Source organism: Eulemur rufifrons, chromosome 20, assembly GCF_041146395.1.
Source record: "Eulemur rufifrons isolate Redbay chromosome 20, OSU_ERuf_1, whole genome shotgun sequence".
Taxonomy (NCBI): Eukaryota; Metazoa; Chordata; class Mammalia; order Primates; family Lemuridae; genus Eulemur; species Eulemur rufifrons.
In genome coordinates, this window is record NC_091002.1 from 51,679,106 (window position 1) to 51,692,269 (window position 13,164).

The 13,164-nt window shown below is 66.8% G+C and overlaps 1 protein-coding gene across 5 annotated transcripts in view; it reads right to left on the reverse strand.

The window, feature by feature from the left end:
• Positions 1-4,326: 4,326 nt before the first annotated feature.
• The window catches only part of KCNQ2 (potassium voltage-gated channel subfamily Q member 2), a 40,056-nt gene continuing 31,218 nt past the window's right edge, over positions 4,327-13,164 (reverse strand). For 3 of the 5 annotated variants that reach the window (XM_069495475.1, XM_069495474.1, XM_069495473.1), the window contains 5 exons: positions 11,545-11,768; positions 10,788-10,893; positions 10,210-10,341; positions 6,168-6,291; positions 4,327-5,052 (listed from right to left, as the gene is read on the reverse strand). In XM_069495475.1, coding sequence (XP_069351576.1) covers positions 4,327-5,052; positions 6,168-6,291; positions 10,210-10,341; positions 10,788-10,893; positions 11,545-11,768 — 1,312 coding nt within the window. Of the gene's footprint in view, positions 5,053-6,167; positions 6,292-8,635; positions 8,744-10,209; positions 10,342-10,787; positions 10,894-11,544; positions 11,769-13,164 lie in introns of all 5 variants that reach the window. The other 2 variants (XM_069495472.1, XM_069495477.1) reach the window with 2 other exon arrangements.

Below are 13,164 nucleotides of genomic sequence, written 5' to 3' on the forward strand. Positions count from 1 at the left end.
CAGCAGACCGTGACGAACACGGGGCAGCTGCCTGGGACGGCCACGCGCTGCCCCCGTGGCCACTCTGGCCTGCAGGCCACGCAGGCCCAGCCTCTCCACCCCACGCCCCGGGCACACACGCCTGGGAGGTTTGCACGGGGGTGGGGTCGCAGGGTCAGAGGGCAGGCCAGTTCGCGCCAGGGCTGAGGGCAGCTGACATCCACGCTGGCATCCGAACCCCCCACGGGTGAAACTGGGGCACAGGCAGAGCCCCCACCAGGATGCCAAGCGCCCGGACACCCTCGGAGCCTCTCCCTCCACGGTGAGTCCTGCTGTCCAGCCCGTCCCCCTCACACCACGTTGTTTTGTGGTTCGTGTCCTTGGAGGCTGTTGAAAACGTCGTCCTCCTGGTCCTGTGGGATCCAGGGCGCTTGCTGGCGCTGGATCCGCGCCGGATCTGCCGCTCAGGTGAGCCGGAAACACACCGACACCAACGCGGTGTTTCCGCAAAGGCCTCCCAGCTCCATCCGCCCCTGTGGCTTCTGGAAAGCATGTAGAACTATCTCTGGGCCCAGCTCTTTCCATGGAGAACGGGTGCTCTGTATGGGGTGCTCTGTATGGGGCTTCCTCCTCCTTCCCTCCCACATCAGCTCTCGGCCCACGGCCACCAGCCTCCAGCTCAGGGAGGGGACAAACAGATACATTAAAACGTTCATGGCACCCGGCTGGTGAGTCTCCTCGGGGTGGGGACTCAGGGGATGGGCCCACGGCTTAGAGGGCCACCAGGGAGACGCCCCCGCACTGCCAGCCTCCCGGTGGGGGTTGAGACAAGGCCCCACAGGTAGGGTGTGCTCAGGGGCTGCTGTGGCCTCCCGTAGGGAGGAGCCAGGCACACAGGCCTGGAGCAGCCCCGCACCTGCCCCTCGAGGACCACCGTGGGCGGGAGGAGAGGGACAGGCCCACTCCCCGGGGGTCTGGCACAGGCCGTGGGGAGGACACCAAGGACCTCAATTTCACCTGGAACAGGAGAGGGAGATGCTGGGCCAGGAAACGCTGATGGCAGATGGGGACACTGGCCCGGGGCGGGGCCAGGCACCGAGGAGGACACAGAGCCACCAGGACCCCGGGCCGGCTGGACTCCAGGATGCCCCTGGGCCCAGCCCAGCCGCTGCAGCGCTCGGCAGACCCCCACCCTCTGCATGGCTCCAGTGGACCCTCTGCCACTGCTGCCCAGGAGCCCCGGACAGCCGGAACCCCCCCCCCAGGGCTCAACACTCCAGAACCATCCGCTACTCCTGGACTCAGCACTGCTCCCTTCCGGCCCCTCCCCAGCGGCTTAAATCCAGCACAGCCAGAGAGATGAGAGACAGAAGGACTGCCAGGGCCGGAAACCTGGTACGTGCACACGGGTGTGTCAGAGTGTGCCTGTGAGTGCACACGCGTGTCAGTGTGCCTGTGTGAGTGTGCGCGTGTCAGTGTCCTATGTGAGTGCGCACGTGTCAGAGTGTGCCTGTGTGCACATGTGTCAGAGTGTGCACATGTCAAAGTGTGCCTGTGTGAGTGTGCACGTGTGTCAGTGTGCCTGTGTGAGTGTGCACGTGTCAGTGTCCTATGTGAGTGCACACGTGTGTCAGTGTGCCTGTGTGCACATGTGTCAGAGTGTGCACATGTCAAAGTGTGCCTGTGTGAGTGTGCGCATGTCAGTGTCCTATGTGAGTGTGCACGTGTGTCAGAGTGTGCCTGTGAGTGTGCACATGTGTCAGTGTGCCTGTGAGTGCACACGCGTGTCAGTGTGCCTGTGTGAGTGTGCACGTGTCAGTGTCCTATGTGAGTGTGCACGTGTGTCAGTGTGCCTGAGTGTGCACATGTGTCAGTGTGCCTGTGAGTGCACACGCGTGTCAGTGTGCCTGGTGAGTGTGCACGTGTCAGTGTCCTATGTGAGTGTGCACGTGTGTCAGAGTGTGCCTGTGAGTGCACACGTGTGTCAGTGTGCCTGTGAGTGCACACATGTGTCAGTGTGCCTGTGTGAGTGTGCACGTGTCAGAGTGCACTTGTGAGACAGTGTGCCTTGTAAGTGTGTGTCAGGGTGTGCCTGTGTGGGTGTGTGCACCTATGTGCTTGCATGGGTGTGTGGTGAGTGTGCAGGTGTACACATGTGTGCAGACATGTGTGAGCACATGTATGTGCAGTGGGCACGTGGGGACGCATGTGCTAACAAACATCTTGGGAAACCTCTGCCGCCCCTGCTGTGGGGGCCCTGGCCACACTCACATGCCCGAGAAAGTGCACACACTTCTCGCAGAAGCGTCGGGCCTCCTTCCTGTGCCCTAGTGGGGGCGAGGAGCCAGCAGTGGACGCTGCTGGGCTCAGGCCGGGGTCTCCCACGCGGCCCCCGAACATCCCGCACAGACACGCGCCCTCCCTCTTCCCAGAACAGAGGCTTCTCGAGGGACACGCGCTCCTCGCCCTCCTGCTGCAACCCAAGCGACTGTCCCGGCCTGGCCCGCGGGGCAGCAGGGCTTCTGGGAGGGGAGGGGACCGGTTCACACTCCTTGCAGAGCCCCCGTGTGCCCAGGAGCTCCCAGCGCCCCAGGGAGGGGACTGCAGAGCACACACAGCACGGGGTGGCACAGCACACAGGCCTCCCCAGGGGCCTGGAGCCGGGCGTGGGGAGGGCTGGGCCGGGCTGGTGCTGGGCTGGTTTGGACGTGCTCAGCCCCCCTCTGTGGGCCCCCGGCTGGAGCCTCCCTGAGGGCGAGCGGGGCTCAGACCCACAGGAAACCCCGCAGTGTCCACGCTGGAAGGGGCTTCTCACCACCACAAGGCGTGCGGCCACCCAGCACTGCCCTGGAGGCCCAGAGGGCAGGCTCCGCACACGGGGAGGTAGGATGCGGGGTCCGGCGGGCCTGGCCGTGGTGGGGGTGGGCAGGGAGGCTGCAGCAGCGGTGACTTGACCACCATGGGTGGCAGATATGGCTCCCCAAAGATCCCTGGGCACTCAGGACCCCTGAAAGCCAGGAGCATGTGACCCTCAAACGCTGCTTTCAAAGCTCTTCCCACGGGCAAGACGGTCCACTCGCTGGGCACAAGGCCCTCCAGGCAGAACAGACTCAAAGCGGAAGTGGCGTGAGGACGGCCGAGGGCTCTTCCCGCCTGCAGTGCTGTCTCCCCCATGGCACTAACGCTGAGGACCAGAACTGGGGGTCCCGCTCTGCCTCTGGGGGCTGGGCCCGCTGCCCCACTCAAGGCTGCCCTGAGGGCCCAGGAGGCCAGAACAGGAGGAGGCTCAGCCGAGGACGGGGGTGGCGCGTCCCCTGAGACCCCGAAAGGCCACAGCCAAGGGACTGGTCAGTGGAGGGCAGGGCAGGGGTGTGAGCTCTGGGGGGACAGAAGGGAGAGGCAGGACCCCCAGCCAGGCTGAGGCAGGGGTGACGTCGTCCACCGACGGTCGGTGGGGGGGGGGTTGGCAAGCTGGGGGTGGGCGGCCCAGGCCTGTCAGGGTGGGGGATGGGCCAGGTGGGGGCCCCGGCTAAGAACCGTGGGGGTCTGGGCGGGTCTCGTGGTGCTGGCCACAGCCCAGGGACCAGCACCCAGCCGGGGCAGGCAGGAGAGTGGAGAGCCAGGGCCAAGGCCACAGGAGCCCCCACGGGCCGCTTTCGGAGGAACCCGCAGAGCCGGCGCCCTGGGCCCACCTTGAGCCCGAGGCCCAGAGGGTCTGAGACTCACTCTGGACTCGGGTTTGGCTCCGAGGCCCTACCCCCTCCTCAGCTGCAGCCGAGGGTCCCAACCCCAGGCCACTCCCAGTGAAAGACCCCTCAGAACCCAGAAGGGACGAGAAGACGCTGACCAGCAGCTCTCTAGCTGGGTGCCCAGGAGGCCAGAGGGCGTCGCCCCTCTGAGCCCATAGACAGGGCAGAGGCAGGGACCCAGGTGGCAACGGCAGGCCTGGCCCGGGGCGGCCCTGCCTCCTGCAGCTGCCCAGCGGGGCTCAGAAACAGGCTCCAAGGCCAAGGTCGTCCCCAGCTCTGCTCCGGACCCCACACCTTCGCCCGGGCGCCCAGGACCGGTCACCACGGCAGCCCCCACGCTGGTCTGCTCCCCACGCTGGGGAGGCGGGCAGGGTGGCCTTGCTGCCCCACGGTGCTCCTGGGGCCACCAGGGCCCCTCCCCACCACCCTCCAGCACGGTGGGAAAAGAACTTTCATACAGCGTTGCCACAAGGCGCCCCCTGCCCTTCACCCCTACAAACCCCACACCCCAGTTACTCTATGAAAAGGCCCCCACAGGGTTCCCACCTAAAAACCTCAGCGCCAAGAGTCGGAGGGGGTGGCGGGCGGTCCTGCAGCCTCACTTCCTGGGCCCCGCCCAGCCCACATCTCCGAAGGGGCCCTCGCCCGTGGCCGAGCGTGGCGGGGGCCCGCACGGCGTGCAGAGGTCCGAGTCCGTGTCTGACTCGCCCTCCGCGATGTAGGGTCTGACTTTGGCGCAGGGCGCCACGGCCGCGTAGCAGCTGTTGAGGGCGTCCAGGTTCTCCTTGGACTGGGAGATGCTGAAGCCGCTGAAGGAGCGCTCCAGCTCCTCGTGGTCCACCGAGGGGATGGAGATGGACGTGTCGCTGTCCCGCAGGGCGGCCTCGTGGGGCCGGCAGGCGGCGTCCTCCTGCCTCAGGAACTCCGTGCTGGCCCGGCTGCCCCCACCGTAGGCGGACAGCGACCGCTCGTGGGCGGGCGGCGGCGGGATGCGCACCAGCGAGCCGTGGTCCCCCACGGGGGAGGTGCCGTGGCCCTGGCGCGGGTGGCTCTGCTGCCACGAGGTGGAGGGCGGGCACTGGGCGGCCGGCGCGGCCGGCGGCGCCGAGAAGTTCTTCTGGCCGGTGGAGCTGGTGGAGCGCACGATCTTGATGATGCAGCCGTGCTTGTCCACCTGCTCCCGGCCGTCCTCCGGGCTGTGGTATGGGGGCGCCGGCTCCGGCTCCTTGGCCCCAAAGTAGGCCTCGGTCTCCGTCGGGGGGATGCCCATGCGCTGCATGTAGATGCTCACCAGGAAGTCCAGCTTCTTCTCCATGGACAAGACCTGCAAGAGGCAATGCTGGGCCCGGCCCCTCGGGGAGGTGGGGGGATGTGGGGCGCTCCCTGGGGAGATATGGGGGGGTCCCGGGCTGGTCCCTGGGGAGATGTGGGGGGGTCCCCAGGTTGGTCCCTGGGGAGATGCGGGGGGGTCCCAGGCTGGTCCCCGGGGAGATGTGGGGGAGGTCCCGGGCTGGTCCCTGGGGAGATGTGGGGGGGTCCCGGCTGGTCCCCAGGGAGATGTGGGGAGTCCCAGACTGGTCCCCGGGGAGATATGGGGGGGTCCCGGGCTGGTCCCTGGGGAGATGCGGGTGGGGTCCCGGGCTGGTCCCTGGGGAGATGCGGGTGGGGTCCCGGGCTGGTCCCCGGGGAGATGCAGGGGGGGTCCCAGGCTGGTCCCCAGGGAGATATGGGGGGGGTCCCGGCTGGTCCCCAGGGAGATGTGGGGGGGGTCCCAGACTGGTCCCCGGGGAGATATGGGGGGGGGTCCCGGGCTGGTCCCTGGGGAGATGTGGGTGGGGTCCTGGGCTGGTCCCTGGGGAGATGCGGGTGGGGTCCCGGACTGTTCCCTGGGGAGATGTGGGGGGTCCTGAGCTGCTCCCTGGGGAGATGCAGAGGAGGAACCACTGGGGTGCAGGAGGAGGACCTGGGCCGATGCTGAGCTGCCCTGGGGTGCAAGAGGAGGAGGACCCAGGGCAGCTCAGCATCTGACCCCACCGGTCAGTGTGTGCCACAGGGCGTCAAGCCACAGGGCCCCTCGTGTGTCTGGGCTGCCCGTGCTGCCTGCTGAGCGTCGCCGTCAGAGCAAACGCTCCAGGGAAGGGGCCGGCTGTTCCCACTCCAGGCGCGGGTGGTGGGGGGTCAGGCAGGAGGGCGCTGGAGGATGGCTGGCCGGTGTAACCCCTGGCAAGCTCCCCGGGGACCCCCCAAGGGATGCACGAATGCAGGCTGAGCCTGGCAGCTGCCCAACCTGGGCACTGTGGTGCTCGGGTGCTGTCGGGAGGAAAGCACCTGAGCACAGCAGTGGCCCATGGTGGGATCTGCGAGGTCTGGCCGGAGCAGCCGCAGCTGGGACGGGGCCACGTGCCCCCGGGCTCAGGACTCCCCGCCGGCCTCTCCTACCTGCCTCTCCACCTTCCCGAGACGCCCCATCATGCTGACGTCCTCTGGCAGCTCCGCCTCGGCCGGGCCCTTGGTGCGGTCCTTGTCTGTGATGGCCGGGCCCCGCCCCACGATCTGGTCCACTCTACCGGGAACAGAGACCCGCCCCCACGCATGAGTTCGGGTGGGTGCTGCAGGGCCCTGGCCCTCTCCTCCTGGGCCAGGCCCAGCCCAGAGCCGGCCAGGGGGCAGTGGGTGCCAGGCCAGACGGACACTGGTGCGTCCGTGTCACCCTGCGCGGACACGCGGGGTCTTGTGCCCTGTCCGTCCCGTCCCAGTGGATCTGGCACATTAGCGAGGAGTAAAGTGCGGGAGCCCCCACCTGGGCCCAACCCCACTCGGCTCCCCCTGGGCTGCAGCCCCCACCCCCGCCCAACCTGCCCGCCAGCCCCCTGCCCCGGCCAGGGCTTGCTGGAGGCCCAGAGGGTCACGTGAGGGCTGGCGGGTGCCCCGCTGGGCCACACCCGAGCCACGCCCACCCAGAGCTTTACTCCCACATAATGTGCCACCGTGATGCTGGCCCACCCGGGTGACGGGGACAGAGTCAAACGTCTACAGCAGGAACAACAGAAGCGAAGGGCGGTGAGAGCCACGGCTCCATGCACCAGGACGGGCGTGGGGGACAGAGAACAGCACAGAAACCACCACGCACAGACCGGGAGGGGCGAGACGAAGCCACTGCCAACCAGAGAGGTTATAAGTGTGCATGCGTGTCCACACGGATGTGCATATGCTTGTGTGTGCATGTGTGTGCACACGGGTGTGTGCACTCGTGTGTGTGATGGTGTGTTGTGTACGTGTGTGCGTGGGTGTGCACATGTTTACACATGTGTGCGTGAGTGTGCACATGTGTGTGCAGGATGCAGAATTCGGCTGAGTTCCTCTCCAAGGAGGCAGCAGGTCACCAGTGACAGTGAGAAGGGAAGGAGGCTCCTTCGCGGGGCAGGGGCGTCTGTCTGACCGGCGTGGCATCCACAGATGCACATGGCCCCATGGACGCGAGGCCCTCGAGGGCGGGCAGGGGCCGTGGGGTGTTGTGGGTTGAGCGCTCCCCGGGAAGCAAAGGCCCTGCGCTAGGTCTACACGCCCAGCTGGGCAGACGCAGCTCGAGACGGGTGCGACTGGGCAGGGCCAACCCGGGCGAGGTCCCGTCTGGCTCTCTGCGCTGGAGCCTCACGCGCGACACACCTCGGCGGGGCCACACCAGCCAGACAGGGCCACACCCCACCTTCTGCCTCTGACGGGTGGGGGAGGGCAGGGTTCAGGCTTGCGTCAGCCACACTGCAGACCCTCATGCTCCGCCGGGCGCCATGCTGGGCTCATGCAGAGGGCCGGGCGGCGGGGGGAGCCGGGCTCGCTGGTGTTCCCAAGTGTCACACGTTCCAGGCACAGACGCTCGGCACCTTCACCCCTGCCACATGACGGGCCGCCCCACTCGGTCCCACGGGAGCCTGGATACGGGCTCAGCCCGGAGCTGCTGCTGCTGGGGCCGGGCAGGGTCCTCAGAGACCCTGCGCCAACTCCTGCCCTCGACACCCTGGGGTGGGGCAAGTGCCCAGACGGGCCTTCCGCCTTCCTCTGCGTGTCCCCTGCCAGGGCCTCCTGGCTCCCAGCTCTGAGTGTCCGGCTGCCGTCCCTGCAGCAATGCCCAGAGGACAGGGCTTCGATCTCAGGGTGCTACAGACGCCGTCCTGCCCTGTCCCCGGGGCCTCCCCCCTCATGGGCAGAGCACCGGCTCAAGACGTCCGGCACACTGACCCTCAGCCTCGTGCAGACACCCTGGCTCACAGCGCTCTGCTCATGGGCTGTCAGCCGGGTTGTGGTGGCTGTGGTCACCCTCCACGTGCCCGATTCCACCGCGAGCTCTGCCCCTCCTCCACGAGCAGGGACCGTGTCCTCCCTACCAGCCACACTGACGAGTGACGGCAGCTCGAGGCGAGTACCAGAGCCTGGGGCCCTGCCCGGTGCTGGGCGCCCGGTGGGCGTCTCATCTGTCCTTCGCAGTGGCGCATGAGGCCAGCGCTGCCACTGCTGACCCTCACCCGTAAGGAAAGAGCTGCAGAGGCACCACGACCCGCGTGGAGCCCCATGGCACCAAGGTCGACCCCAGCGGGGGGCTGGCCTTGGGGGGCACCTTGGTGGCCACTGACCCTGCATCTGATCCTGGAGGTGCTGTCCCTCTGCCCAGGTGGGTGTCACAGGGGCGTCCGTGGAGGCCCCGGCTTCCCCAGGAGGGCCTGCCAAGAGAGCGCCTGGGCCCTCTCGGTCCTCACATCCCGCACGGCCTGCCGGGCCCTGGCCCAAGAGCAGAGAAAACCCAAAGTCCCCTGTGTCCACGGAGAGAATAGTGGGGTGTTGCCGTCATGTGGCCTGGGGCAAAGGGCCGGCCATTCACAGAGACAGGCGGGGCGCGGCGCCAGCGTCCTAACCTAGGTGAGTACTGGGGCGACTCTCTCGGAGGGGCGGTGGGTCCTTTGGTGGGGTACTTCTTGTGCCGGGGAGTTGAAGGGGGTGGGGGGCCCACAATCATATCTACCCTGGCAGAGCAAACAGAAGAGAGACACCAGCAAATGCATCGTAAGAGCAACACCAGAGGGAAAGGGGCAGTTGGCGAGAAAGTGGCGGGAACAGAGGGGACAACCCCGCCCGAAACAACAGTGACGCTTTGCAGAAACACGGGCCGTGGCGACACCGCACCCGCTGGACCTCGGAGTCTGGAGCGGGGCCCATGTGTGCACCTACACGCGCCTTGGCGTGACCTCCCTGTGTCTCAAGCAAAGCACCTGCCTCCAGGAGCCGGGTGCTGGGCAGCCGCGCTGCGGCCCCCAGGCGCCCGCCACCGGGAGCAGGCGCAGAGGGACCCAGTGCCGGAGGCACCGGCTGCGCAACCGCGTCTAACGCAGCGTCCGCGGCTGACAGCAAACACCTGCGTTCCTCGGGCTGACTTTGTTTCCCAGACAGAAAAGGAAGGAAGAGGGAAACTGAGGACGGAAGAGCCTGGAGAACAAACAGCCGGGGCAGGAGATGTGGAGGCACCCACAGCAGTCGTGACTCGAACTCTCGCACGCGCACGCACACGGCACGCGTCGCCCACGCTCTGGGGAGGGGCAGCTCACGACAACAGCCGCGCTGGCTCCTTACGGTGCCGCAAACACACAGGCGTGCGCGGTGCTTGTATGTGGCTGAGGGTGCACACCTGTGAGCACGTGTGTGAACTCACGGGACACGTGTGTGGGCACCAGGCCTGTACGTGAGGATGCACATGTGTGCACGGGTGTGCTCAGGCCCCTGCTTGTGTGTGTATGTACGTGCTCATATACATGACTCTCATGGTGACAGCTCAGTTCCCACACACGTGGGGCCGACGCAGGAGAGCGCGTGTGCGCCCAGCTACCGCAAGCCTTGGACATGCGTCCACCCAGCGCCCACTCAGGAGGTGGCCTCCCCTCTAGAAGAGCACCCCGTGTTCTGGAAGAAGAGGTGCCACGTGGCATAACTGCTGCCCGGTGGAGCCCACGGAAACCCTGCAGCTTCATCTCTCAATAGAACGATCCGTTTCCAATACACATGCACACGCGTGTGCACATGTGTCCACACACATGTATGCATCGACACACATGTGCATACATGGCACAGCACACAGGGTCACAAATGCACGCACCCACACATTTGCACACACACAGGGGCACATGTACATACACCCATGTACATGCACACGTTGAGGGACCCACACACATGTATACTCACGAGTGCATACATGTGCACACATATATGCGTGAGTGCACACACACCCTTGGCCACACAGCGTGCATAGGGGGAGATGGGAGAGACGACAGAAACATTAAAAACAGACAGACCGTGTGAAGACACCACAGAAAGCTGAGGAGGGCCCTGCACGCCCTCCCGCGCCGCCCCCCTGGGCACTGCCCACGCGGGCCTCGCCTGGGCTCTGGCCCCGAGGCCCTGCCCGTGTCCCCGGCGGCGGGCAGGTGGAGGCTCTTGCCTGGACTGCAGGCTCTTGATGCGGGACAGCATGTCCAGGTGGCCGGCAGAGTACTGTTCGATGACGTCCATCACGTCGTATGGCCGAAGGCTCTCCTTGAACTTCCGCTTGGACACCAGGAACCGCATGACACTGCAGGGGTGTGGGCAGGGCCGTGAGCCCGGCCAGAGACCACCCGGGCCGCACTGGCCAGCCTGGCTCCAGTGTCTCCGAAGTCACAGCCCCTAGAGAGGGCCGGACGACGCAGCCTCTTCTCTGGGCCACTCCTGTGGTCTCCTGGCCCTGGGGCAGGCCACACCCTCCCCGCCACACCTGACGCAGGTGACGTGAGCTGCTTCATAAGCAATGAGAGCCGGACTATGGGGATGCCAGACCCGAGGCCCCATCCCCCAAACCAGCCCCCGAGGCCGGCATGCCGGGAAGAGTGGACCCCGGAACACCAGGCCGGACCTCTCGCCTGGCTCTGCCCTGGGAGCCTGCCGCCTGCCACCTGCCACGCGGCCGGTGCCGTGAGGCCGGCACAGGTGCCCCCGAGGGAGGCCCCCTCTGCGCCCAGCCGCACTGCGCAAGCTCCTCACCACACGGCTCTGATGCTGACTTTGAGGCCCGGGGTCAGGTCCTCTGTCACAAACTCGCAGTTACAGCTCTTGTCATCCACGATGTCCTCGCCCGGGAGACTTGCTTCTGGGTGGAAGGAGACAGCTGTGAGGGAGCGTCGGGCCTGTGGTCCCACGGCACATGCTGTCCACGCGCCCGACCGGGCGCACCTCCTGTCCTGAAGACCCGCCCCTCTGCCCAGCCCCTGCAGCCGGTCCCCTGGCCGGGACCTTCTCTGCAGGCCGTGGCCAGGGGGTGGCCGACCCGAGGCTTTAAAGGGCATCCCTGCCAGCCGATGACGGGCACACAAAAGGTGACGTCGCCACACAACAGAATAGTGGCCAATTGGAAAAAGGAATGAAGCCTGACACACGCCACAGCACGGATGAAGTGTCACACGCCACGCTCAGTGAAAGGAGCCACGCGTATGATCCCACTCATGTGGGACACCCCCGAGATTGGGGGTGGCTGGGGCTGGAGGGGTGGGGGACTGCTAACGGGCACAGCTTTCCTTTGGGGCGATGAGAACATTCTGGAACTAGACTGAGGTGACGGCTGCACAACACTGAATGTACTAAACGCCACTGAATTTGTACACTCTTAAACAGTTCACGTTATGTTGCGCGAATTTCACCTCAATTGAAAAAAGAGGACGGGGGTGCGGAGGGGGGCTTCCTGCCCCAGAGTGCAGGCAGGGGGCTGCGGCGCCAGGGGAGGGGGCGCCGTGGCCACACCCACCTTCCGAGTCCTGCCGAGACGCAGCGCCCTTGATCCGGAAAGCCTGGCGCGCCCGGCTGCGGTCCCCGAAGCTCCAGCTCTTGGGCACCTTGCTGGGGCTGTCCTCCAGGCTCTGGTCGGCACTGGGTGACCGACGCACGGTCTGGGCCTGGGGGGACCCTTTCCCCTTGGCAGCCACGCCTCGGGGGCTGGAGAAGACACGATCTTTCAAACTGACCTTCTGACTGCTCCCGCGAGAACCGACAGACAGACAGACGGACACAGAGAAACAGCAAGAGAAGTCACTCTGGCAAGAAGGCAGCCTGGGTCTGCCGTGCGTCGCAGGCCCACGCGGGAGAGGTGCGGGACCACGGTGGGGGCCACGGCGGGGGCAGGGGGGCAGGGGGCGCGGCTGGGGGACTAAGCATAGGGGAGGGCGGGGAGGGGCGGCGGGGGGGACAGCAGCTCCCGCGGCTGGCACAGAGCTCGGCTGTGCCGGGAGGCGGTGGTGATGTCTGTGGACTCTCTTTTTCTTTTTCAGAGACAGGGTCTCGCTCTGTCGCCCCGGCCGAGCGCAGCCGCGCGATCACAGCTCGCTGCAGCCCGAGCTCCTGGGCTCCAGTGACCCTCCTGCCTCAGCCTCCTGAGCAGCCAGGATGCAGGTGTGAGGCACTGCTGACTGTGGACCTCAACCCGCTCCCCGCTGCCACCAGCAGGCGCCAGAGCCTCCTCACACTGTCCTGCCCGCCAGGGGACACTCGGCTGAGCAGTCCCAGATGCCCGGGGCGGTGGCTCTTCCCTGGGCACCTTCTGTCTGTGGGCCTGGCGTATCTGCCCTGCCAGCCCCTCCACGGCCTCCTCCACGCGCCCGCAGCCCCCGGGTCTCCAGCACCCCCAGCCCCTTCTTGCCCAGCCACACCCTGGGCCTTTCCCACCACCCCCGGCAGCCTCCTGGCAGGAAGGCGCTTCAGGCGGCTTGGGCTGCCCCATGTCTGGGCTCTGCCCACAGCAGGACATGCCAAACGGAATGCCCCGGCGCGGGAAGGATCGAAGGGATGAGGTTGGCCCCAGGGCAGTAGGACTGTGGCAGCCACCAGACCCACGCAGCAGAGTGAGGCTCACGGCTGTGTCCAGCCAGGCCTTTGTCCCCACACTCTTGAGGGTCCTCAGGCCTCCCTGTCCCCACGCCCACCTGCTCCAAAGAGACAGGATGGTAGAGCGTGGCGGGCGCCAGACAGGCGTGGCCTCCCCGCAGCCTGGAGAGCTCAGGCCCTACTCCCTTCCTCCTGCCAGCCAGTCTCCAAGGTTCCCAGGCGGCTCTGGGCAGGGCCATGCGCACCGTCCCTGGCCCTGGACAAGCCTGACGTGGTCACCGACGCCTCCGACACCACTTCCCGGCCCCACTGTGGCTCCCACAGCCAGAGAGACACGTCCACCAGACGACGCGGAGAAGAGAGCCCACGGCACCCGTCCGCCGGCCCAGACACCATGACGGGGTTGGCCCCCCTCCCAGGCCCATCCCCAGGCTGCAGGCAACTGCGGGACCATCTGTGCCGGCTCACGGGTCTCTGAGAGGGAGAAAGAAGCCCCCGGCGGCGCGAGCCAGTCGGGAAGGCAGACACTGCGGCAGGGAGGTTCCCG